The sequence below is a fragment of the Balaenoptera acutorostrata genome (genome assembly GCF_949987535.1).
Source record: "Balaenoptera acutorostrata chromosome 3 unlocalized genomic scaffold, mBalAcu1.1 SUPER_3_unloc_1, whole genome shotgun sequence".
In the NCBI taxonomy this organism is placed as follows: domain Eukaryota; kingdom Metazoa; phylum Chordata; class Mammalia; order Artiodactyla; family Balaenopteridae; genus Balaenoptera; species Balaenoptera acutorostrata.
The window spans coordinates 531,375-557,352 of NW_026645489.1; the positions used below are offsets into that span (position 1 = coordinate 531,375).

At 47.9% G+C, this 25,978-nt stretch overlaps 1 protein-coding gene across 2 annotated transcripts in view; it reads left to right on the forward strand.

Moving 5' to 3' along the window:
• Positions 1-13,295, forward strand: part of SLC24A4 (solute carrier family 24 member 4) — a 162,581-nt gene extending 149,286 nt beyond the window's left edge. For both annotated transcript variants that reach the window (XM_057539168.1, XM_057539169.1), the window contains exons 13-17: positions 2,552-2,718; positions 7,202-7,316; positions 11,403-11,515; positions 11,913-11,978; positions 13,143-13,295. In XM_057539168.1, coding sequence (XP_057395151.1) covers positions 2,552-2,718; positions 7,202-7,316; positions 11,403-11,515; positions 11,913-11,978; positions 13,143-13,295 — 614 coding nt within the window. The remainder of the gene's footprint in view (positions 1-2,551; positions 2,719-7,201; positions 7,317-11,402; positions 11,516-11,912; positions 11,979-13,142) is intronic.
• The last annotated feature ends 12,683 nt before the right edge of the window (positions 13,296-25,978 follow it).

Consider the following 25,978-nt stretch of genomic DNA (forward strand, 5'->3'; position numbering starts at 1 on the left):
GTTTTTGAGACATTTTAAAAACTTTTTTGTGCATATTTAAAAATAGCTGATTTAAAGCCTTTGTCCAGTAAATCCAATATCTGGAATTCCTCAGAGATGGTTTCTATTAACTGCTTTTTTTCCATGTATAAGCCATACTTTCTTGTTTCTGTGCATGTCTCGTAATTTTTGTTGTTGAAACTGGACATTTAAAATAATATATTTATTAATCTTTTCCTCCCTTTATGAATTGTTAAATAAAAATACCAATGAAAAACTTGAAAATAAATAAATAAATAAAATAATATAATGTGGAATAAGAAGAAGAAGAAGAAATCACATTCTTCCCCTTCCCAGGACTATTTGTTGTTGCTTTATTGTTGTTGTTTGTTTGGTGACTTTTCTAATTCTGTAAAATCTATATTCTTTGTTGCCTGACCACTGAAATATCTGTGAGGTTAGCCTAAGGTCATCTAATGATTGCACAGAGATTTCTTTAGATGCCTGGGTCGAAACAAGTCTCCCAGTCTTTGCTGATGGGCTCTGTGTGTGTTTGGGGGCACGCCTGTAACACCCAGGCAGGCAGTTTACAACTCCACCTTGGCCTTTACTTCTTGTTTTCTCAGAGTCTCAGTTTTAGGCAGAAGTGAAAGCTTAGGACATTGTCAAGTCTTTCCTGAGACTGCAAATAACCCTGAGAACAGCCCTATGCATGCTCATGGACTTTCAGATTCCCAGAACTATGTGGGAGCTTCTCCAGGCCCTCTATGGATATCTCATTACCAGCTTCTCCTTTTAGGTTTTTTCATTAACCTATTGTTTGTCCAACTGTTATCCACCACCTCAGGCTGCACAATTTTCCACAAGTGCCCCTGTTTTCAACAAATGCCCTCAAGGAAAAGGCTGTTCATACTGGGTGAGCTCTGAGTCAAGTAAAATAAAGACAGCCTTGAAAGTGGGGTCTTCCAGGAAACCAGCAGACAGGTCAGATAATGCCAATCCTCTGGGAATGGACTTGGAAGGAGCTCTAATCCTGTCCTACCCTTTCTGGTGGATGCCAGGCTACTGGTCTTTCAAGGCTACTCCAAAGCTGATGAAAGGGAGTGAAAACAGGGCAAGTTAAAATTCTATATAAAGTTCACTGTTCTTACTGATACCCAGCCAATTTTCTTAAATAAACACTCCCTGGATTGCTACAAGGCTTTGGTTAACTTCCAGAGTTCTAAAACAAGTTGAGGGGCTTTCCTGGTGGCGCAGTGGTTAAGAATCCGCCTGCCAATGCAGGGGACACGGGTTCGAACCCTGGTCCGGGAAGATCCCACATGCTGCGGAGCAACTAAGCCCGTGTGCCGCAATTACTGAGCCTGTGCTCTAGAGTCCGTGAGCCACAACTACTGAAGCCCGTGGGCCACAACTACTGAAGCCCGTGCGCCACAGCTACTGAGCTTGTGCTCTAGAGCCCGCGAGCCACAACTACTGAGCCCACATGCCACAACTACTGAAGCCCGCGTGCCTAGAGCCTGTGCTCTACAACAAGAGAAGCCACCACAATGAGAAGCCCGCGCACCGCAACTAGAGGAAGCCAGCGCGCAGCAACAAAGACTCAACGCAGCCAAGAATAAATAAATTTTAAAATAAATAAAATAAAACAAGTTGACTCTGACCATTTTTGCTAGTGTTCTCATTGCTTTTATGGAGGAGAGAATTTTCAGAGGTCCTTCCTCCACCATTTCATTGGCATCATCCACAAGCCTATTTTGAGCTTGCATGTGCTCAAAATACCCAGTGACTTATTAAGGACACTGTGCTTGCACTCAGTGCCTTTTGAGGTCACTTCTCCTCTGTTGAACTGTTTGCGGAGTCCCTTGGTAGGGGCCAGCGAGGTCATGCCTGCCAGCAGGACACCACATTTCAGTCTTGCCTCTGCCACTGGCTATGTGACCTTGGAGCAAAGGAGCTGAGAGTTCCAGAGCACCTGCTGTACCAGGCTCTTTGAGCTGGCTGTTTTATGTACATTGTATCACGTCATTTTTGCAAGAACCAAGAAAGAGATAATGTTCCCATTTACCAGGTGAAGAAACTACTAAGATGCAAAATGCTTAGCACTATGCCTGCTACACATAGCAAATATTCCCTGCATCAACTATTGTGCTGTTGTTACTTACAGCTGTTATTGTGAGAGGAGGAAGTGGAGTTGAGGGGATTGCTCAAGGTCATTTGAATTCCAGCCCAGGTCTGACTCCAAAGCCTATCCGTGTATTCCACATCCCCATTCCAGCTGCCCTGTGCAAATCTGTTTCAGCTCTGGGTCTCACTTTCCTCATCCTGTCAAATAAAGGATTTGGACTGACAGAGGTTATTCAATCAACAAACACTTAACTGTCTTGCTAAGATCACTTCCAGGTTGACGGTATGAAGGTGTGTGATTCTGTGAAGTCTGTTGCTAGGAGTCACATTCGTAGCATTCTCTTGTTTGGCTTGAAAAGATAAACCGACGGGTAGACTGGCAGGTGTGTAACCCAGTGTGTGTTTCTCTCCTCCCCCCTTCTGGCTCCGCCCCATCCCTCTGCAGAGGCAAGAGGGGACAAAGCCAAGTGGGTGTTGACCTGGCCACTCATCTTCCTCCTGTGCACCACCATCCCCAACTGCAGCAAGCCCCGCTGGGAGAGGTTCTTCATGCTCACCTTCGTCATGGCCACGCTGTGGATCGCTGTCTTCTCCTACCTGATGGTGTGGCTGGTGAGTGGCAGGAGTAGGGGTGGACCGTACAGACAGCTCCTGCCTGGCACCTGCCAGCAGTGGGAGAGCTGGTCTCAAAGAGCACGTTCAGACACTGCTCTGCCACCTGCGGCAAGTCACCTACCTTAACAGACCTTGGCTTATTTCTCAGTAGGAAGGGGTTTCAGCAGAAGTGCGTGGTGCTGTGCTGGGCATCAGGGATACCCAGGTGGACACAGCATGGTCCGTGGTGGCCATAGGAGGCAGATGAACCTTCACACGAACAGCCTGGGACACGCCGCCCTGGTGTGATGGGAAGAGGAATATGGGGGTGGTGGGGCATCTCTGTAAAAAGCTCTGGAGGGCTTATCACTAGCCTCCCTTCCTTTTCCGTATCCATAGGGGAGTGTGATGGAGACTGGAGTCAATGGGAGACAAACACAAGGCAGCCCTTTCCATGCCCCCTGCCAAGGGATGCTCCTCTCCCCTTTCTATGACCACGCACAGATATAAACTTTAGGTAAACTCTTCTAGTCCTCATAACAACCCGATGGGGTAAGCCGTTTTATTATGCCGGTTTTACAGATGAGCAAACTCGGGCCTAGAGACTCAGTCATTTGCCCAATTAGTTACACAATTAGCAACTATTGCACAATTAGTTACACAGCTAGTAAGTTCTAGAGTTGGGGGTTAGAACCCAGGTATTGGTCTCCAGAGTCCAGGATCTCAACCAGTCTCCTGAACGGCCTCTCAGTTTGTTACTGGAATCTTCAGGTGCCGTTTGGACTAAAGATTTTCAGGCAGAGAGGCTTTGGCATAGCTCCTCTGGCCACACGTGACAGCTCCCTGTAAAAACCTTTCACTGGCTGGGCAGGACCAAGCAGGAGCCCCTTCAGCCTCGCTCTGCATCACCCTGTGGGGTTCCCTCCTCTTCCCCTCCCCTCCCCTCACCGGGGGAGCCCGGGAACAAGGAGGGAAATAGGTACCGGACCTCTGCATTTCTATTGGGAAGCTCACCTGTCAGCCATTCACACCTCAGTGGTATGCATGTAACCATTTCACTCTCATCCTAACACCTGACATCTCCTCACACCTAACATACAGGGCAAGGTTGTCTTGGTTTCAGAGACACAGGGGCCCCCTTTCCCTTAACCCCAGAGAAACAGTTTGGTGGGGAAAGAAGAGCTGTGGGGTCACATGGGAATGGATGTGAATCCTGGTTCTCCCTCTGTGAGCCGTGAAACCTGGGTAGGTGACTCAGCTTCCATGAGCCATGGTCGTCCCCTCTATGAAAGGGACTGGTTATTGGGAGAATGGAAGGTCTCTGTTCAGGCATCAGGCCTGAGCTTGCAGCCTAGCAAATTGATCCTAACTGTAAATATCAGCCATGTTCACCATGAGGTGCAGCCAACACTGTTTCCACACTTGTTCAGATAGAGGTTTAAATCCCCTTAGATGCTGGTGTGTGTGCATGCGTGTGCGCATGTGTGTATGTGCACGCACGTGTGCACGTGTGTGCGTGCGCATGCGTGTGTGTGTTTAGGAAGAAGAGTTGGAAATAGCTACTATCCAAACCCCCCAGAAAAGGATGGCAATCAGACATAATGAAAACTGGCCTCAAAATGAACTGAATTTGCAAACTTAAATTTTTCTGAGTAGGGTTAAAGGCCAGCCCCTCTTTACATTTGATAAAAGGGTCCAGCGATTTCTCTTACTAAAGTGCATTCCCCAAACGACATTGCTAGTGAAAAAAGTATTTCATGACATTGGAGTGGGTGTGAGAATTAGGGAAGATTAAATTAATGAATGTTTGAAATTTGTTTCTTCTCTAATTAATGAAAACAACAGTATTGTGAAATCAGTTCTACTCATTAGCAGTGAGGTAGGGCATTTAATAACACTCCCAACCCCCCGACCTTGACTTACAAACCCCACTCTCACTTCTTAAAGCAGACTCTTGCAGTGGCTTGGCGGGAGATACGGGAACCACCTTGCTGGGGCGCTCTTGCCTGTGGTTTTGAACTTCAGCTGGCCTCAGTTTGAGGTGATTGAATGGCCTCCACAGTAGAAAATGGTAAAGACAACAGTGCCACATTAGCCTGATTTCTACTGAAGAAAGATGTGCCTGACTGGGGGCCATGCTCTTACTTTCCTCATGTCCTGATGGGGGCGCCAGGGAGCAGTGACGTCTCACCTGCCCACGCCTTACCCCAGCCACCCGTCACATCTCTCTCCTCCAGCGCTTTGCGGAAAACCATTCTTGAGTGTCAGTGTCAAAAGGGAGAGACCTCCGAAGTGGGTCATCCTGTCCAGCACCTTTGCCCAACTGGGGAGGTGAAAACCAAAGAGGAGGCGTGACTCCCACAAAGTCAGGCAGATGGTCAGCCCAGCTCTGGACTCGCCTCTGCCTCCCTTTCTGAAGCCCAAGCATCAGGAGGGCTCAGAGGGCCCAGGGCTGGAGTCTAAGGCAAAGCCACGCTCACGTAGCATCTCTGGTCCTGAACACTTGGAGAGTGTGTGCACACGCACAAAACCTTCCTTCTGTCCTTCCAGCCTCCGGCTTCTTAGCCATGGAGTTCAGTAATTTAAGGAAAAAAAAAAAAAAAAATGGAAGCATCCCCAGTATTGCCAGAATAACCCAGTCTCCTACACGTATGACATCTGGCATCACCCATTAAAAACATGTCAACCACAGCCCGGCCGGGCTTGTGGAGACCTCCTTCACGGCCAGCATGGGTTGAGCATTGATGGATCGATCAGCTGTGTGGTTTTGGTGTCCTCAGTGTCTCTCTTCTCTCACAGCCCCGGGCAGGCCAGTCGGTGTGTGCTCTGCTCCGCGCCTGGTGATGCTGAGCTGAGCACTATGTTTTGAGGGTAGAGCAACTTCAAACCCACCTGCAAAGCTCTGTCCGAGGAGGGATAGCATTTTAGTCCATGAGCTCTGACTACATTCCAGGGCTGAGCTTTGCCCTTAGAAAGCACACTTCATCTGGGTCTAATCACCCTAATTTTCTCTGCCCCCATAGATTGCAAGACGAGTGATTGAAAGAGAAAGGAAACATACATCTATGAATGTCTTGCACAGACCAGGCACTGTCACCTCATATTTTCTCACTTAATCCTCATTTAAAAGTCCATTTTACAGATGAGGGAGCTGAGGCTCAGAGAAGCAAGCCAGCTTATCCTAAGTCACCCAACCATTTGCTGGGATTGGAGCCATCAGCCAAGATGTGAACAACCCTAAGAAATGCCACTGTTCCCGTTTTCTAGATGGGGAGGTGAGCCAGGACTAATGGGCGTTTTGAATGGGGTTGTCCAAGTAGTTTCTAGGGCTTTCCATCTGGCTGCTGCTCAGGGCCCAGCCACCTCCCAAGTGTCAGGCATTTATTAGAGGACTATGTGACCATGCCTCAAGATCCTTAAAAGCCTGCGAATCCTTTGATCCTACAGTTCTATTTCTTGGAACTTATCCTAAGGCTATAGTAAGATGAGATCCCAGAGAAGTTCACACAAGACAGCATGACGGCGAGGTTGGAGCGCAGCCTTCAGAGTTGGAAAGACTTGGCCTGGGATCCCTGTTCTCTTGCTCACCGGCTTCATGCCCACGCGCATTGTAGCTTAACCTCTCTGATCCTCATTTCCCTGGGCATGATAACAGTGCCTCTCTCACCAGTGGGTGGTGAATAATAAAGAGTACCTGAGATTGTGAAAGTAAAACACCTGGAGAGGACCTGGTACGCAGTAGGTGCTCATTAAATGTTACTTGTTACCATACAGTGATATTGTAAGACCAAAACCCGAGACCACTTCCATATTCACCAGTGACGGATTGGTGAAAACTTTAAAGCCATGCAATGGAATCCATGCATCAGTTTAAAATAATGTTATAGATGAGTATTTGAGTTGGAAAGATATTCACAATGTATTATTACGTGTAATAAATAGCTGCAAAATACAGGTCAGTGCTATAATCTGATTTTATTTTTTGTCTAATACACACACCAAAAAGAAGGTCAAGGTATATGCTAAAGCAGGGGTTTTCAAATGTGATTCCCAGACCAGCAGCCTCAGGATCCCAACCACCTGGGAACTTGTTAGGAATGCAGATTCCTGGGCTTCACCCCAGACCTCCTGAATCAGAAACTCTTGGAGTGGGACCTGGAAATCTTATTTTAACCAGCTCACCAGAGAATTTCCTACATGTTCAGATTTGAGAATCATGGGCTGATGCAAAGTGTTAATAGTGGTTGTCTGAGGGTCTTGAGAAATGGTAGGTGATTTTTACTTTCATTTTACTTTATTTTCTAAACTTTTTAAAACAGTAAACACGTATTACGTGATCTGGAAAAAAGAACACGCCAAAGATGGTTTTAAAATAAAACCGTATTCCAGATTTTTCTGTTGGATACAGCAGTGCTGTGTATAAGTTAAAAACACTCAGATATCAGCACATTTTCCAGGGGTGCTCCTCTGTGGGTTGATATTTCCCCCGACTCTTCCGCAGGTGACTGTTATTGGATACACCCTTGGAATTCCTGATGTCATCATGGGCATTACTTTCCTTGCAGCAGGCACGAGCGTTCCAGACTGCATGGCCAGCTTAATTGTGACGAGACAAGGTATGGGTCACGCCTCAGCCCTGACAGCAGCCAGCGTCACCACGCAGGCCCCTACCCCCAGCCCCAGTTACAGTTCGTGGCCCCCGTGACTGGCAGTCGTTACATCCTGCTATGAAGGAAACTGTGACAACTGGAAAGCATCATGTATTAGATTCCATCCATGGAGAGAATACTACCAAGATCAACTCCTCCAGACCTCTAGAAGCATTTGCGTGGAGTTGTATAAAAAGGGACTTGTTCTGGGAGTTCCCTGGTGGTCTAGTGGTTAGGGTTCCAGGCTTTCACTGATGGAACTGAGATCCCACAGTCTGCGTCGCATGGCCAAAGGAAAAAAAAAAAAAAAAAAAGATGAACTTGTTCCGGCACCACCAATGTGAGATTGAGCAGAGCTGGAGCCCAGACTTTTTATAGCAAATGCAATAGGAATGAGAAATGTTCTGATCCCGGGAAAGCCAAGCGGGGATATCCAGTATCTCCAACTATTTTCCAATTCTCCTTCAGAATTCTAGACCTTATGTAATGTTATGGTTTGCTTGGCGGTTTTTCTTTGGAGCTAAGTGCCATGGGGTAAGCAAGGTGAGGAATACCAGTGTGCTCTTTGATGGCAGAACAAAAGAGCTGTAAAGAGCCAGCCTTCCTTTACCGCTCCCTTTCTACCTACCAGTGAGATAGCATCCAAGCCCGGACCTCCACAGATCTTCCTCTGTAGATGGAAATTTGAAAGTATGGGGGGCAGGATGGGCAAATAATGGAGTGGAATCTCAGAGGAGACAGGAGAGGAGAGCAGTGTCCAGAGAGAAAGTTGGTTTGGAAAGAACGAAAAAGTTTTATTTCTTCAAGATAAAAGAAAGGGTTGATTAGTTGGTCAGTTAGTCCTGAGAAAACACGAATTGAGGGGAAGGAAGGGTGAGAGTATGTTTGGCAGTAGGCTGGAGCCTTGTGGAGGATGGGGACAGTTGGGGACAGCGGCTGAAGGGTTTGGAATTGAATTGAGTGACCTTTGAGGTGAGTGTATTCATTTCCCAGGGCTGTCGTAACAAAAGTACCCCAACTGGGTGGCTTAAAACAACAGAAACGGATTCTCTCACAGTTCTGGAGGCTAGAAGTCCAAAATCAAGATGTCGGCAGGCCCGTACTCTCCCTGAAGGTTCTAGGGAGGATCCTTCCTTGTTCTCTCCCAGCTTCAGGTGGTTGCCAGGAATCCTTGGCTTGCGGCTGCATCCGTCCAGTCTCTGCCTGTGTCTTCGTGTGGTATCATTCCCTCTGTGTGTGTTTGTCCAAACTTCCTGCTTCTTATAGGGGCACCAGTCATTGGATTAGGTCCCACCCTAATTCATTATGACCTCACTTTAATTGGATCACATCTGCAAAGACTTTATTTGCAAATAAGGTCACATTCACAGGTTTCGGGTGGGCATGAGGGCGGGGCACTATTCAACCCAGTACAATGAGTAAAAGGAAAGCCGATGAGCACCTAGGGCCTGGCCGATGCTCAGTGGCGTGAATTTGGGTGGGATTCCGGCATGAATTTGAAGTCATACCAGCTCCAACAGCACACAGATGAGAGACCACAAGTTCATCCAGAGCTGGGGTTGGCTGGGTGGGCACAGTGCAAGGTCAAGGAGGCAAAAGAATATGCCATTTAAACAGCTGGCCTTGGAGTCCAAGCTAGTGGGTCAGGGGGTGGGGGTCATGATACTAGAAGATTCAGGGCTTGGAGGGGAGGGTCCCAATGAGGTCAAAGGGGCTCTGTAGGAACAAGGACAAGTGGGGACATCATCTCAGAGTGGCTCCTGTGAGATGCAGAATGCAGAAACAGGAGGGGGGAGGCGGGGGTGGGAGCGTAGTGTTGTTGTGAGTATGATGCTGGTGTGATTGGCAGGGGGTCCAGCAGACCAGGTTAAAGCCTGGGCAGATTCTTTATGGCGGAGGACACAGAAACCTCTGTTCGGAGTCCATCACACAAGGCAGGAGCCGTGCGGTGAGCTCTAACAGAGGCTCTGCATCCTGGGCTCCCTGAAGGCTCGCAGCCGAGAGCGTGGTCCAGGCCGGCAGCATCGGCTTGAGAGAAATGCAGACTCTCAGGCCCCGTCCCAGCCCCACTGAGTCAGAGTCTGCTTTTTTTTAAAAATAATTTTTATAACTTTATTTTTTTTAATTTAAATTTATTTATTTATTTATTTATTTTAATTTTGGCTGCGTTGGGTCCTCGTTGCTGCGCACGGGCTTTCTTTTAGTTGCAGCGAGGGGGGGCTACTCTTCATTGTGGTGCACGGGCTTCTCACTGCAATGGCTTCTCTTGTTGCGGAGCCCAGGCTCTAGGCGCGCGGGCTTCAGTAGTTGTGGCTCGCGGGCTCTAGAGTGCAGGCTCAGTAGTTGTGGCGCACGAACTTAGTTGCTCGCGGCATGTGGGATCTTCCTGGACCAGGGCTCGAACCCGTGTCCCCTGCATTGGCAGGCAGATTCTTAACCACTGCGCCGCCAGGGAGGCCCTCAGAGTCTGCTTTTTAGGACCCCCAGTGAGTCGTGTGCTCTTGAAGTTTGAGAAGTGCTGCCGTAAGATTCCTCAGAGGGCAGAGCCTGTGCAGAGCAGGCAGTCAAACCTGAGAAGCTCTCCTCTCTCTTCTCCCAAACCTGGGCATCTTTGTGCCTCCTGACGCATCCGGCTAGTGCCTGCCTCCTCACCAGGGGCAACTAGCTGGTCCGAAACAGTTGCTGCTCATTCCTGTTTCACAAAATCCTGGGAGACTGGAAGGCGGGTTTCCCAGAGGTACCACCCCTCAATAGGACGCAGCTGCCGAGATTTTGAAGGCACTCAGATCAGTGCCCAGGCAGGCAGGGAGGGAGCTGTGAGGCCCTTGAGGGAGGCATTGTGTCCTGGAGGTCAGCGGATGACAGCAACAGGGTGGGAGGAAGTGGGCTGGCTATACTAGGGGGGCAGGAGGTCAGATGGAGGTGAGGCAGTTGTCCGGATGCTCTTCTGAGTCTCTGCGAGCTTCTCAGCGACCAAGGCAGTTTTATGGGCACAAGCATGTGTGTTTCAGGCTTGTTCATTCCACGGACGTTTGTTTGTGGCCAGATTATGACAGTCGTGTCAATTAAGGGCTAAGGGGCCAGGTGAAGACAGGTTTCAGCCCACATGAGTCTTATTTGTAAAAGTTTGTTTACTAACTTTTGATACCTCTCAAGTCATTAAGTTCCTAAGACTGTGTGGCTGGCATGAGACTGGACAGTGGGGCGGGAGAGGGAAGGTGGTGACACGGTCCCTCACCTCTAAGATGCTTCTAGTCTGGTTGGGAGGAAAGAGTTCACTCTTGGGAGACCACCCAGGCATAAAACCTGATGCCCTTTCATCTGGGTCAAGGTCGTGGTGCCGTCACCTGGGTCACAAGTATACATTGAGGATGAGGCCCCTTCCCTCCCAGAGCACCTGGGAGGCTTAAATAAGAAGCGCATAGTGGGGCCTCCCAAAACACCGGCTGACACCCCTGGCAGAAGGAATAATGAAGGGCTCTGGATTAGTTTCCTAAGTCAGCCGTAACTACCGCAAACTGGGAGACGGGAAAACAGAAACTGACTGTCCCACAGTCTTGGAGGTTAGAAGTCTGAGATCAAGGTGTCAGAAGAGTTGGTGCTTTCTGTCTGTTCCAGGCCTCTCTCCTTGGCTCGCAGACGGCTGTCTTCATGTTCAGATGGAGCGCTCCCTGTGTGCGTGCCTGTGCCCTAACATCCCCTTTTAATGAAAACACCAGTCATATTGGATTAGGATCCACCCTAAGGACCTCATTTTAACTCGATTACCCCGGAAAGACCCTGTCTCCGGATAAGGTCACATTCTGATGTATTGGGGGTTAGGACCCCAACATATGAATCTTGGGGGGTCACAATTCAACCCACTACAGGCCTCACATGTAAGACTTCATGAAGGGAGTGGATCTTAGTCCTCATTAAAAGGTTTTAGAAACGTGGGGTCCATGAGGAAGGAATTCCTTTCTAAGGAATAACCCTGATGGAACAGTTATGGGAAGGAACAGGGGTTTCCAGCGACCTGCTCTTAATGAATGACATGTCGATTGTTCCCTGCAGGCCTTGGTGACATGGCGGTCTCTAACACCATAGGAAGCAACGTGTTTGACATCCTCGTGGGACTCGGTGTACCATGGGGGCTGCAGACCATGGTTATTAATTATGGATCCACGGTAAGTTCGTCTCGCTGCCTTAGTGAGATGACGCCAGGCACGTGCGCTTTACAGGGAGTGATAGTGGTGTTGGCCCTGTGCCAGCCAAGGGCTGCAGGGGATGCACTGCCCCCTTCTCCTTGGCACACTGGCAGCCACTTTGTGCAAAGGCAGCCCGTGTTTGCCCTGCACTCACGGGTGCTTTGGCCCCGTGTCTCTGCCCACTGGCACGCCTGTCCCCTCCTAGTTCATATCCTTAGATGAGCAGAGACCTCAATCCATGGCCACATGCTCACCGTGAACACCCACCTGTGGCTTCCAGATAAAGGAGGGAATAAGCCCGAGCACACTGGGCTCCCAGAACAGATGGGGGCCTGAACAGCCCAGAGGTTCAGGGTATGTGTGTTTGTTTTTCCAGGTGAAGATCAACAGCCGGGGTCTGGTCTACTCCGTGGTGTTGCTTCTGGGCTCCGTTGCTCTCACCGTGAGTTTTTACAATTCCAAAATAGAAGCCTCACACATACATCATTTCCTCTGATTGTGCGCAGTCTCTGAATCCCCTGCCCCTTCCCCTTGGCAGTGAGGGGTAAAGCAGTAAAAACATATAAATTCACAGACACCCCCAGAAACAGTTTCTGCCAAGAATGTTGGCACCAAACACTGCACTTTTCCCTGAGCCACTAAGAAGTCCCTAGAGGAAGTGAGTTACGTTATTACGTCTCTTCTTGCTGCCCAGTCTCTCTCCTCTCACTAGTGCCAGTAGGAGACAAGTCCTCCCCCAGCCCATCTGAGCTGACATGGGGGCCTGATGGTCAGGTCTTGGGGCTGGCGCACTGTGATACTGAGGTCTCCTCACTCCACATGCCCCAAACTGTGCTAACTCTACCTCTGCTTACTTTATTCCATCCTTACAAGCACCTGATGATATTCTACTTTGCAGAAGTAATCAAGGCTCAAGGGTTAAGTAACTTTCCCAAGGTCACAGGGATAGGAAATGACAAAGCTGGGATTTGAACCCACACTGGTCTGTCTCTAAGGACCCATGGCATCGCTCTGATGAGGTAACTCTGATCCAACCCTTAGGAGGCCTCCATTCAGGGATAAGAAAGAAGGTTGTAAAAGGACAGGCGGGCAAGTCTGGAAAGAACATAGAAAGAGGATGTGCTCCAACCCAATCTCACACACACACACACACACACACACACACACACACACACACACACACGTGGTCCAAGCAGAAGTTTGCCAGACGTGGGCCAGCGGGAGCCTTGGAAGTTTTGCTAAAGAAGGCTGAGGATGCCAAGTTCTGAAGCAAAGGGAGGACCCAGTGAAAGTCCCTGGTTGTCACTAAAGAAGGCCCAGGAGGGCATGTGCATCCCCAGGAAGTGGTGTACGTGCCCCGGCAGAGCCGGTGCCCTGAGGCCAGCTGCTGTGTGTGCCTGGAGTCTGCACCCTTTCATTAGACAAGCGTAAAGCCTGCAGGGCTCATTCTGATCAAACCAAGGATCTACCGGCAGCGCCCCTCCGCCCTTGCCCACCTTTTGCAGAAAGTTCTGGGGTTCATCGCTCGTGTGTAGTTTTCCAATAAAAGTACCTTTTGTAGCATTTCTCTGCCCCCAAGCCCAACACTCACACGCTCTCCTTCCAGGTCCTCGGCATCCATCTGAACAAATGGAGGCTGGACCGGAAGCTGGGGGTCTACGTGCTGGTTCTCTACGCCATCTTCTTGTGCTTCTCCATAATGATAGAGTTTAACGTCTTTACCTTTGTCAACTTGCCGATGTGCCCAGAAGACGATTAAAGCGGAGCCACCGCCCCCCAACCCGGGAGCTCTTCTGGGCACTCCGGCGCTGGCGTCCTCCTTCTCCTCCCCTCCCCCACCACGAGTCTCTCCCGCACCGGCCGCCACCGTCCGTTCTTTCATCCTCGGGAAGGAAGAGCCGTCGTGGTCTTTGTATGGTCACGGGCCAGGCTGCTGAGCATCCTTCTCCTCCTCGGGGTTCTGCCCCACAAGAGGCAAGATTCAGGGGCCGCTGTTCGAGCAGCTTCGCAGCCCTCTGAGCCACCAGCCACAGGGACATGGCATGTGTCTCCTCTTTTGGACGCTTGGATCACAAGGACTTCTGTGTGCTGGTTGTCCTTCTGTCGCACTGCGGCCTTGGAAATGAGGCGGGCGGTGAACACAGGGTCTCCTGTGGCAACGCAAAATAGGAGTGTTGTTCTCAAGGGTCCCCTCTGGGCCAGAGAGCGTGGGTTCCTTGGGCAGCGTGTGCTACTAAGAACCTCTGAATCCTGCTGGAGGCGCTTACGGTTTGGAGGGAGCAAGGCTCCACTTGTTGGGAGTTTGGGGCTGTGACGGCAAACACCCCAACCCTTTTTCTGAAAAAATGGGAAGAATGGAAACAGTTGTTCACAGCAGAAGAGAGAAAACGAGTGAATATTCTTATCACTTGCATTGATGCATTCAGAGAATGAGCAATGAAACATTAAAAGTAAAATGTTAGCTATACATCTTCATACTTGAAAAATATCATTCCATACAAAGAACCTTGATGGGGACCAAAAAGGTAACGCTTATGGAAAACAAATCCTATGTATATCGTGTTGCACTGACGCTAAGATGTTTGGTTTGGAAGATAGAAAAGAGCGGAAGACTAACATCTAAACGGGTGCTAACTCAGAGACACGGTGGAGATGGTAGTTTACAGCCATTCATTCCAGACCTCCTGTGGCATGGGACGCGCGCTGTCAGTTTGGGTTTGTCATTTCTTTGTTAATGCTCTGCTCTCAAAACCACCCCGTTCAAAGGCCCAATTGTTTATATGCCCAACAAATTTCATAGCCTGCTGAACTGGAATGCGTGTGCCAGAAGTAATGGTTACTGACAAGAAGAGAGATTTCCTGAAAAACCACCAATTGCTCTCTGCTGAGCTGGAGGCGAGTATGAAAACCGTAACTTGGAATTTTTTAGAGCTAAGGTTGTTGAACCTTATAGTTTGCTCCACAGGAAAGGCCAAAGATGGGAGGTTGATTCAAAAATAGATAGAAACATAGTAAACAATTTCGACTGCTTCATAGCTCTCAAATATATATTAAAAAGATCTACGAACACAAACCATTCCTGGTTTCTAAAAAGAAAGCACAATTCATTTTATATAGAGATGTTCTTTTTTTATTTTTTTAATGTTGCTATTGCAAAAGTCTATCAGATTTGATGCACTTTTAATATTGGGCTATTTTGCACAGAGGACTGTATGGGAATGCCCCATGATGGTGTGAGGAAAAGAGGCTTTTAGTGATTCACCAGTAATCGGTCATGGGTGATGAGTGTAAATCCAATAGCTTATTCTTTCCTCAGACACAAAGGTTGTGACCCGCAGTGGAATCTGTGGCTGTGCTTTTTGGGGCCTCCTGAATTTCAGAAGGAGGACGTGTTCAAGCTTGTGTCCCTAAAATTCCCTTAGCGCGGGCCTAAGACATGACAACTCCATCTCCAGGCTTCTCTTCTGGATCCTCGTCAGTGTTAGGAACTACACCAAGTTAAGACTTCTCTTTTCGTTTCTCTACTTAGATACTCAGCGGTCTTCTGGTTGAGGAGAAGGGCGAGTTTCCTAAGAAATTAGCTAAGTGGGAGGCCAGGGAGCCCGTTGGTTCATCAGTATAAATGTCTCGCAGAGGGTTTCAGAGCCCTCAGGACCGCTCTGTGCCCTTGTAAAATAGCAGCCTGGTCTTCTCCATCTAACAGAGTCATCCAGGTTTCAAACTGCGTCTGTCTCTGTTTGGAGGCTCAAAACTGCCCTGTGACATAAGTAGGGATTACTGTCCCCGTTTAACAGGAAATTTAGTCTTGGAGAGCTCAGGTGACTCTAGGTCAATGGCTAGTAAGTAGCAGAACAGGGACCAAGCTCCAGATCGCCACCCGGCTGAGCCAGTCCAGTGTGTGGCCATCCTTGGTGGGGCGAGTGTGGCTATGTCCTTGTCCTCGGGGTTGGTTGGTCCTTACTGTTTGAGTCAGAACTTCATCAAGTTTCTAATTGACATCTGGGTGCTCCAGCTCACGTCCTAATATTTATCTCCATCCTGTGTCCCTATTATTTTCCAATAAAGGCCAAAAACTATTTTTAGCCACCACAAGGCACAGGCCACATGGTCCCTGATGACATCCCTGCTGGTGTTGAGTTCTTTGAATCCTTGTGTAGCTTTCAGAGAACACATCCTAATCACCCATCTCTTCCTCAGCAGAACCCATTTGAGATTATAAATATGCTGCAGTTGCAGTTTGAGACAAAAAATAATGTTTCTAGCATGTAGAGCCGTTCTCCTGGCTAATTCTCTTATGACTTTAATGTGCCAATGTAACTTCCTTAAAGCATCTATGCATTTATTGTATCTAGGAAACTGTATATACACTGTAGGTGCAGGATTCTCTTTTTTAACTAGATATTTTTCCATCTCAAGTTTAAAGAATTGCTTGATTAATTAGGCCTTCATTTTAAAATACTGCTTTCATCACTGCACTGCATTACTTCCTTTATTTTATTCCCGAAGCTAGTTAGCAGAAGGTAAAGTTACTCTGCTACAAAAATAGGCAATTTGAAAAATAAACTTAGCTCTTCGAATTGGGGGCAGAAAATGAACCACTGCACTCAGAAAACGTCTATAAAAGCAGAGGCAAGTGGCTCCTGTCCATTTCTGGTTTGGAATTTACCTTCGCCAGCCCAAGCATAGTCAGGGGGGAAGGTGTGCAGTGTCTTGAGAACCTAGCCCTGGAGGAAGGTTCTGGGTCAGCTGCAGTGAGAGACTGCTGTTAAGGGCAGGTCGGGGGCATCCCACCCCCATCCTCCCTGTAACCCACAGCCGCTGGCCTCTGTGTTTGTCTTCCGTGTGCACCGACCTTGTGAGTTTTCACCTGTTCATTACCTGCTCCCCAAGCCCTCGCGCCACCTATTAGGGCTGTTTCTTGCTTCTGCCCGTCAATCTTCTGCCTTTACAGACCCAAGCAGCTGAAAAGGCATAACCCCCGGGGAGCCAGCTGAAACCAGATGGGCGCGCCCACCACTCTAGGGCAGCCCTGCAGACCCCGACCAAAGACCCCTTCTGGGCTGCCCAGGGTCTAGGTCCCAAGGGAAGAAACTGCCCCCTCTTCTCTTTTGACGAGGATTTGCAAGCCTCTTAGAATCAGCAGGAGCCCAGCCCTCAGAGAACACCGGACTCCACAAACAGGCTGGGAATCCAGGAAGGGTATGGGCAGCCTCTTTGGCTGATACCCTTCTTTCCTCCGGGAGTTTCCCCTCCCCGAGCCCTAGGGCCCCTCCCTCTCCTTAAGGTGGGTGTGGACAGAATCGAGATGGACTGGGAGAGGGTCACTTCCTTGCCTCCTTCCCCAGCTGTGAAATGGGCTAGCGGGGTCAAGGTGTGGAGCAGGGCAGGAGAGAAGCAGAGAGCCTCCAGCTCGGGCTGGCGCTGCCCTGTGAGCTCGTGGCCCTCCCATCCGCCCTGATGCTGAGTGGGCCCTTAGGGCTGGGGTTGGCCTCTCTCACACGCCGCCCTTTCCTTCTCTGGTAAGCCCTGTTCCTCCCCTGGCGGGAAAAGATGGTTGTACAGGTATGTGACAGGCTCTCAGCAAATGCTTGTTGCTTGAATAAACAAAGAACTTGCCTGTTAGGGTGAAAATCTTCAGGAGATTGTTCCCGAGTCCTGTGATTTAAATATTCCCAGGTCCCTCTAATGCCCTCTGAACATCATTTCTGTGGGAGTCTTCCTCCCCTTGGGGCAGTTAGCAGATGCACCCAGGGACCCTGAGATGGGCCACAGCTCAGCAGCTTCGTCACCACGTGGTGCTCATAGAAACTTCCAGAAATTTTTGAAAACACTCTCTGGGCAGCTCTTGGGTGGCAGGAAGTCCATCATCCCCCATCCATCCCTGGACCCGATGTACTGCCCCTGGCCCCTGCCCTCTCTATGTGGATTCACCCAGAGCGTCTGGGCACCCCGCCAGCTGTGAGCCCTTACTCTCTGCAGCTGGTCACACGAGCCCCTCAAGTGCGAAGATGCTCGCAGGGCCTTCTGGAAGCTTACAGAAGGGGCCCCTCCAGCACTGGGTCAGTCTCCCCCACTGTGTCTGTCATGTGGGTGGTAGAACAAGAGGGTCTTTGCCCGGGCCCATCCTACAAGGCAAGACACAGGTGGGACGCAGATTTTGTTACCTGGCTCGTGTAGGGCCCCTTTGCCTTGCTGCAGAGACCTGTTACCCCAAAGGCACAGTCCACAACAGTATTTTTGGCTGCGTTGGGTCTTCGTTGCAGTGTGCAGGCTTCTCATTGTGGTGGCTTCTCTTGTTGCAGAGCACGGGCTCAGGCGCGTGGGCTTCAGTAGTCGTGGCTCACGGGCTCAGTAGTTGTGGCTCGCGGGCTTAGTCGCTCCGCGGCATGTGGGATCTTCCTGGACCAGGGCTCGAACCCGTACCCCCTGCATTGGCAGGTGGATTCTTAACCAGTGCGCCACCAGGGAAGTCCCGCAATGGTACAGATTTATAAAAGGCTGTTGCATTTGCTTCTTAATAGGGAAAACTAAATTGGGACACTAGCTTAGTATGTGCTTAACTTCAAACCTCTTAGCCAATGAGGTCAGTATCCAAAGTCACACGCTACCCAATCTCAAGGAAATGGTACCTGCATGAAATCGGGAGAAGTGCTTTTCTCCCATCCTGCCACCCAGGAGGAGCTATTTTTTCCATCACAACAGGGAAGCCAGCTGGGTTGTATTAGAGCTTTGATTATTTTATGGGGATTTTTAAAACTTCTAACTTTTCAATGACAAATGGCTCCCCGGTTCCCTTGGTCTCTGCTAAATCCTCACACACTGCTGGGGGCCAGGGGCGTGCTTGGTGTCATCTTTTACCTGCGTGCTTCTAAGGCTTTCCATCACCTCTTACGGTGCCAGTGTCCGGTCATCAAGGCGGCGTATCCTCCGCACACTTTGTAGCAGGGGTTGAGAACCTTTGCTCTTCTAGTCTGGGAAAACATCTGCTTCCTGAACACACTGGTACAGAACCAGGGCCATGGGAGGTGGCTCTGACAGTTAGAAATGCCCACCGTACCCATGTGAAAGTCAAGCCCTTGCTTGTGTGGCTTTTCCATCGTTAGATTTATGGGCCTGGGATGGGCTGCTTCTTGGTTAAAAGCCCTATGACACACATGGGCATATCCACACCTATTCCCCCAGTTGCCGGAATTCAGACAGTTGCTTTTTATGCAACACGTTGGTTGGGACTTATCCACAGTAGAAGCCAATAAAGCCCTTAATCCTGGAGAAAGTATGTACCCTCCCCACCCCAGCACTGGAAAACATGTTTTTTTAACTATCGAGAAAAAGCCTGTACAGCTTTTGGTTTCTAGTCACATGGTTTGGTCTGATCGGCCTTTGTGCATAAAGGAGGGTCCCAGACGACGGGGCCCTCCCTGCTCCCACCTCCGGAAGTTCCCAGATACTTGGGAGTATCCGGATGGACGCGAAGTCCCCATTCAACCCGAGGAGCGAGGCCTTTCCTCCCACTGAAAATGACTGGGATGTGAGCCAGGCAGCTCTGTTTTTCCAAATCAAATGTTCTGGAGGGTTTTTTCTGGCCTCACCTCCAGAGGTGCCCTTCTGAGCTCTAGAACACTTTCTAGCACTTCCTCCACGTGACTGGACCTAGGCTATTTGGGGGCCCAGTGGCCAGAGCTATGGCTGAACCTCTGTGGCCAGCTCTAGGGGAGCCTCGTAGGGGTCTGCTGGCCTGGGAGACCGGGTGTCTAATTCAGAGCACATGCTCCCTGGTAGACTGCCCTCTGTATATGTCTGCTGTCCAGCTGTTGCCAGTTGCTGGGTGTCTAAATACAAAGGGAGCCTTGATTACCTAGAGAGGAAAGAGCGCTGCCAGCCGGATGGGGCCAGGCCCACGTGCAGACGCAGGAGCTGCCGAGGGAAGGGCAGGGGAGGCCTGGCACAGCCCAGGTGCCCAAGAGGCAGACTGGGCACTGTTTCCACAGGGCCATGGGATCTTCCTGGGACCCAGCAAATAGCAGGTAAATAGAACCAGAGGGCTTTCGTGCCCAGAAAGAACCCCCTTAGAAACAACCAAAACCAAAAGCTTCTGAGGCTGTGACACATCACTTGAGTCCCCATGAGACAATTCCGGCATGCTAGGCTGAACGCTGCCATCTTTGTTCATCTTCTCTAACGGGCAAAGCAGGAGCAGTCAGTTGAAAAGTTGTACATAGTAAATATCTTTATCCTGCTATTTATTTTTTCAATAACTGTGACCTCCTGCACTGTGAATGCTCTGTGATATGAGATCCTTAGTTTAATAAAACTGTCATTAAATTTGAATGAATTGATATTATTGGTTACCAAACACTGGCATGAGTTTATTCTTATTGTGAAGAAAAATCTAGACTAAATATTGAACTAAATCTTTATAAGAAACCTAGCAGTCAGTATTGTAATACAATATATGAAAATCTGTACACTGTCAATAAAATAAACGAATACGAGTTGTCTTTCCGTATAGAGAGCTTCCATTCATGTTTTAATAGACACATACATATTTGTAGTTTTGGAAAGAATTCTTTACACTGGAATAACAGCCATTTATTGAAACCATTTCTATTTGCATATTGAGAAGAAAATAAACTTCAAAAAGGATGAGGGTTGGCGCTTTTTAATTATAATGATTGGTAATGAATAAAACAAAGCAGAAAACTCATAACTTACCTTGGCTAAGCACGAATGAATCCAGAATGACCCAGCCTTCTCTTGCCTCACCAGCAAGGCCAGCTTTATGGGCAGGGGACCCATGAGGTCAGTCACAGAGAGCCTCACACTCAGGAAGACCCCAGGCTCAGTCGTCACCATCTTGAAATCTTTAATTTTTTTTTAAAAGGGGCCCCACATTTTCTTTCTTTTAAACTGAAGTCTAGTTGCTGTACAATATTATATAAGTTACAGGTGTACAATATAATAATTCACAATTTTTAAAGGTTATATGCCATGTACAGTTATTATAAAATATTGGCTATATTCCCTGCATTGCACAATATATCCTTGTAGCCCACATTTTCATTTTTGCCCTGGGCCCTGCAAATTATAAATCTGGTCCTGCTCATCAAGAATAAGGTTACGCTATACCTAACAGACAAGAAGTTGGTATCCTCAGGCAAAGAACTTGCAAACTAATAAGAAAATGGCAAAAACCCTTCAAAAGAAAAATTATAAAGGAAAAAAAAGGTAATTCCCAAAAGAAGAAGTATAAATGGCTAATTAACAGAGGAAATTCAATCTCACTGACCACAGCAGGGAATACATATTAAATACAGTAAAATATGCGGGGCATATTCAGGTTTATAAAGCCTGAAACAAAGAATTTGGGAGCTGGGTCCTCAAAACTATGAACGCAAAATTGAGTGTGAATGTGAATGTTTTTTAGAATGAGAAAAGGAACCACAATAAATTACAAATTTTTAAAAGCTGTAAAGTCTCACAAATGTCGCTAAAGCCAGTAAAAATACCATAGCATTTTTGCTAATTGTGTAACACTCCTTTATAATATTTTTTCTACATTTTCTGGCTGTATGTTTTTTCATCATTCTTTCATTTGACAATGATTTTGTGTTACCATTTCCTATGCAGAGGATAGAAAAATAATTCAGTTTTTATCCTAGCGTGGTTGACTGAAATGTTTCTTATTTCCAGTTGGAATTAATAAAATACATAACTTCACACAGCTTTACTTGCTAAAAAATAATAATAATAATAAGGTTATGCCATCGGCTCTTGTGTCGTGAGAAATTGAGATGAGGGGGAGAGGTACTGGTTAATTCCTTCATTCTAAACGTTTCCTGCGTCCCAGCTGCCTCAGTGCCACCATAAACTTTAACATACACGTAAATCACCTGGGCGTCTTGTTAAAAAGCAGATTCTGGTTTAGCAGAAATGGGATGGGGCCAAAGATGCTACATTTCTAGCACGTTCCCAGGTTTGCCAATGCAGCTGGTCCACTTTGAATACTGAGAAGATGGATCAGTCCCACTCAGGGTGTGATCTGGGCACCTGTACAGCCTCACAAACTGTTCTCCATCTGCCACAAGACAAGTATAGAAACTGAGAGTATAAACATTTATGGCAATATGATGACTACTTTTATGTCTGAACATGTTTTTTTCATTGCATTTTTGTAGTAATTTTTTGTTGTACTTATAAAAACACCTGTCCACAAAGAAAATATTTTTTAAAAATCTTTCCCATAGGTTCTACTTTAGATGAGAAGTTGTACTTTGCATGAAAGTTTAGATGGTTTTAACTCTTTCCTGTTTAAAAGTCAATCCACAATGTATGAAGGACTTTGACTTGGTAATTCCAGCTCAATTAGCCTTGTGGGTCCTGCAGCCTCATGTTCTTTGTTCTCAGTATCTCATTGTCCCTCAATCTATCTGGTGCTGCATGGCTTGATGAACCAATGGAACACAGGACAGAAACAGAAAATGTCCCCACTTCACAGATGGGGAAGATGAGGTTCAGAAAGCATACCTGCTGTGTGCAGGGTCTTTCATCCACTCACCGTGAGAGCCAGCCTTAACAGCCATGCCTCCTCCTATTGCCTGGGGTTGCCCAGACCAGACAAGGGAGGGGGTGGTTGGCTGAATCTGTCCTCCCCTGGGAGCTCATCTCCTAGTTGATTTCACAACTCAGGCTCTATCAGCTTGTTTTTGATGTTTTCTAAAACTTGCTCCAGGCAATTCCAAGTTCAACATGGTCCTGGTGCAGGTGGTCTGATGGTATAATGGTACAAGAAGCAGGCCTTCTCCTGGGCGTCTGTCGCCCACCCTTGCTATAGCTATATTCCAATTTTTTAAGGTGGGCAAATGTTCACAGCAGTTATTCTCCTTTCCTCCATCAACAGGTAGACGGAGGAAAGGAGAATAATTTATAAATATAAAAATGCTGAGATTATCAATATGGGGGAAGAGAATCTTGAACTCCAGGCAATGATATGCAGGCTCAAGAGCTTAGGGGTGATGTTTGCAACTTACTTTGAAATGCATTGAAAACATAAGATGGCTGGGTGGGAAATGGGGAGATGTGTGATAAAGCAAGTTTGGTAGTGTTAGTGGTAGAATGTAGATGGTGGGTATATGGGTAATCACTGTACAGGGTTTTTTTTTTTTCTGTATGTTTGAAATTTTTCATAATAAAATGTTGGGGGGAAAAAACAGCAAACTCTCCTCCCACCCCCAATCGCCTTCCTGCTCTGTAGTACCAATATCTCACCGGTCATCAGCAGCAAAATGTCAACTCCTCCCACCACCCCTAGTGCTAGACAATGATCTGTCTTCTCGTTTTCTTCCTTGCAGTCGTTTTTGCAACCTCTCACTCCCTTTCTGCTCCAGCCATCAGGGCCCCACTGTCAGTGTTCGCCTGGGCCAGGCCAGAGGCTCCGAGCCAGCCTCCCTGCCTCCACTCTCCCTTCCCAGTCCAGCCTCCACTCAGCAGCCAGAGGGATCTTTTAATGCAGAAATCTGATTTGTCCCTTTCGTGCTCAGAAGCATTTAACGACTCCCAGTTGCCTCAATGGGCCATCTCAGACCCTCCACAACCATGATGGCAATATCTTCCTCTTTATCTTGCATGACTCTGCCTATACTCAGAGATTTTGCTGTTACCTCTGCTTGAAATGGTTTCCCCACCCCTTATCCTGCAGAGGAGGGCCCACACTTCTTCTTTCAAGGCCTTCCTAGGCCTCTAGGCCAGAATGAATCACATGCTTCTGTTTTATTTTTAATTATCTTTTTTTTTTTTTTTTTTTTGTCTGTAAGCTTGCTTCTATTACTATTTGGCAATTATGCATTTGGAATTTTCTAGAACAGTCTCAATTTGAAATATACTCACCCATGGCCTCCTCAACCATTGAAAGGCACCCATTTGGGGGTGTCTAGACTACATCTCGTAGACCAGCCCTTACAGCTAGAAAGAGCACAAAGTATTTTGTCATTCAGTAAACATGTATTGAAGGCCTGCTCTGCACCAACTGCTGGTTGCAGAGGTGGAAGGCCTACTGCCAATCACTTCAAGGAGCCCCCAAGTTCTGGGAGGGAGTGAGCTCAAGAGGCAAGAGCCCAGAGAAGGGACAGCCAATCATCCTGGCAGTCAGGGGAGATGCTGACTCAAGCTGAGGCTTAATGGATGAGGAGATTCGGGAGTAGGGATGGGGAATAACATACCCACACGTGAGCCAGGCAGAAGGGGACACGTTCAAATCACATCAAATATTTCATGATTTAAAAAGAGGCAATGGGGCTTCCCTGGTGGCGCAGCGGTTAAGAATCCGCCTGCCAGTGCAGGGGACACGGGTTCAAGCCCTGGTCTAGGAAGATCCCACATGCCGCGGAGCAACGAAACCCGTGCGCCACAGCTACTGAGCCTGCGCTGTAGAGCCCGTGAGCCTCAACTACTGAAGCCCACATGCCTAGAGCCCATGCTCCGCAACAAGAGAAGCCACCGCAATGAGAAGCCCGCGCACCGCAACGAAGAGTAGCCCCCGCTCGCCGCAACTAGAGAAAGGCCACGCACAGCAACAAAGACCCAACTCAGCCAAAAAAATAAATAAATTTTTTAAAATAAAAAGAGGCAATTAATATGGAGAAAATATGACAGAGATGTTCAAATACTTTGTGGACAAAAAAAAATGTTGCCTGCCATTTCAGTAAACAACGAATGTTGCCCGCATCAATACAGCCAGCCGGATGGTGCACCCTAAGGGGAATTCAAGATGGAGAAAAACAGGAATACTGGCCCTAGATACTTAAGATGCATATCAAAGGAATAATTTCAATGAACCCCGACTCTTGCATCTTCCCATATGTAGGAAAGCACTAAAATCATTAACTTGAGATTTTTTTGTGTGATTAGCAGTAATCTTTTGATGTTCAACTACATGGGTTTTTATTTTTGTTTTCAGCAAAAACTCCTATACATCCTGACTCCTCTCTTACCTCTTTGGAACAGTTCCTCAGAGCTAGCTGAGAGGCTGATTCTCAGGCTAGAGTCCTCAGTAAGGTCCCTGAATAGAACGTTAACTCTCAACTTTTAGGTGGTGCGTTTTTTTCAATCAACACTATCTCTACCATACACAAAAATCAACTCAAAATGGATGAAAGACTTGACTGTAAGACCTGAAATCACAAAACTCCTCGAAGGAAATGGGCAGCGTGCTCTTTGACATCCAGCTTAGCCGCATCATTCTACATATGTCTCCTCAGGCAAGAGAAACAAAAGTAAAAATAAGCAAAGAGGACTACATCAAGCTAAAAAGCTTCTGCACAGCAAAGGAAGCCATCAGTAAAATGCAAAGACGGCCTTCCAAATGGGAGAAGATATTTGCAAATCACGTATTCAATAAGGGATTAAAATCCAAACTGTATAAAGAACTCATGCAACTCGACAACAAAAAACAACCCAAATTTTAAAAGGGCAGAGGACCTGAATAGACATTTTTCCAAGAAGTCATACAGGTAGCCAACAGGCAGATGAAAAAAATTGTTCAACATCTCTATTAGAGAAATGCAGTCAAAACCACAATGAGATATCACCTCACACCTGTTAGAATGGCTGTTATCACAAAGGCCAGAAATAACAATGCTCATACACTCCTGGTATGAATATAAATGGGCGCAGTCACTATGGAGGCTCCTCAAAAAATTAAGACTAGAACTACCGTATAATCCAACTATTCTACGTCTGGGTATTTATCCAAAGAATACAAAAACACTAATTCAAAAAGATACATACACCCCTGTCTTCATCACAGCATTATTCCGCCATCCTCCGTACTGATCAGTCTCGGTATCTGATCAGGTTTCCCATCCTCCAGTGATGCCAGGTGATGTCTGATCACGCTGCCTGCCTTCAGTAGGAATCCTGTTAGGTCGGTTTAGTCAGAAACCTTCTCACCCATGACGTCTCCTTAGTAATTTTCCATCCGCTGATCCCCACCCTGCTCCTTGGGTATAAATGCCCACTTTTCCTTGTTGTATTCAGACTGGAGCCCAATCTCTCTCCCCAGCTGCAAGACCCCGCTGCAGTGGTCCCTACACCCACAGCGATGGCCCCCCTTGAATAAAGCCTGCCTGTCCCTTAACGAGGGTCACGAATCTTTTTTCTTTACCACTTGCCACATTCCGCCTGGTGGCCTCTGGCAGGAGGCGCGGGGCATGGCGCTTAGAGCCAGCTGGCCGAGCAGCAGAGCCCAGGGCGGGCAGCACAGGCAGGCACGCAGAGAGGGCACTCCCAGGTGCAGGAGCCAGAGCACCTCCTGTGGGGCTCCTGACCCACACACCACCACCGACGTGGGCCTCCGGGCCGCAGAGCTGGGTGGGGCGGGGGCTGAGGGGCCCGCAGGACCAGCGAGGCTCACTGAGAGGCTGAGCGGGATAGAGGTGCTGTGACCGA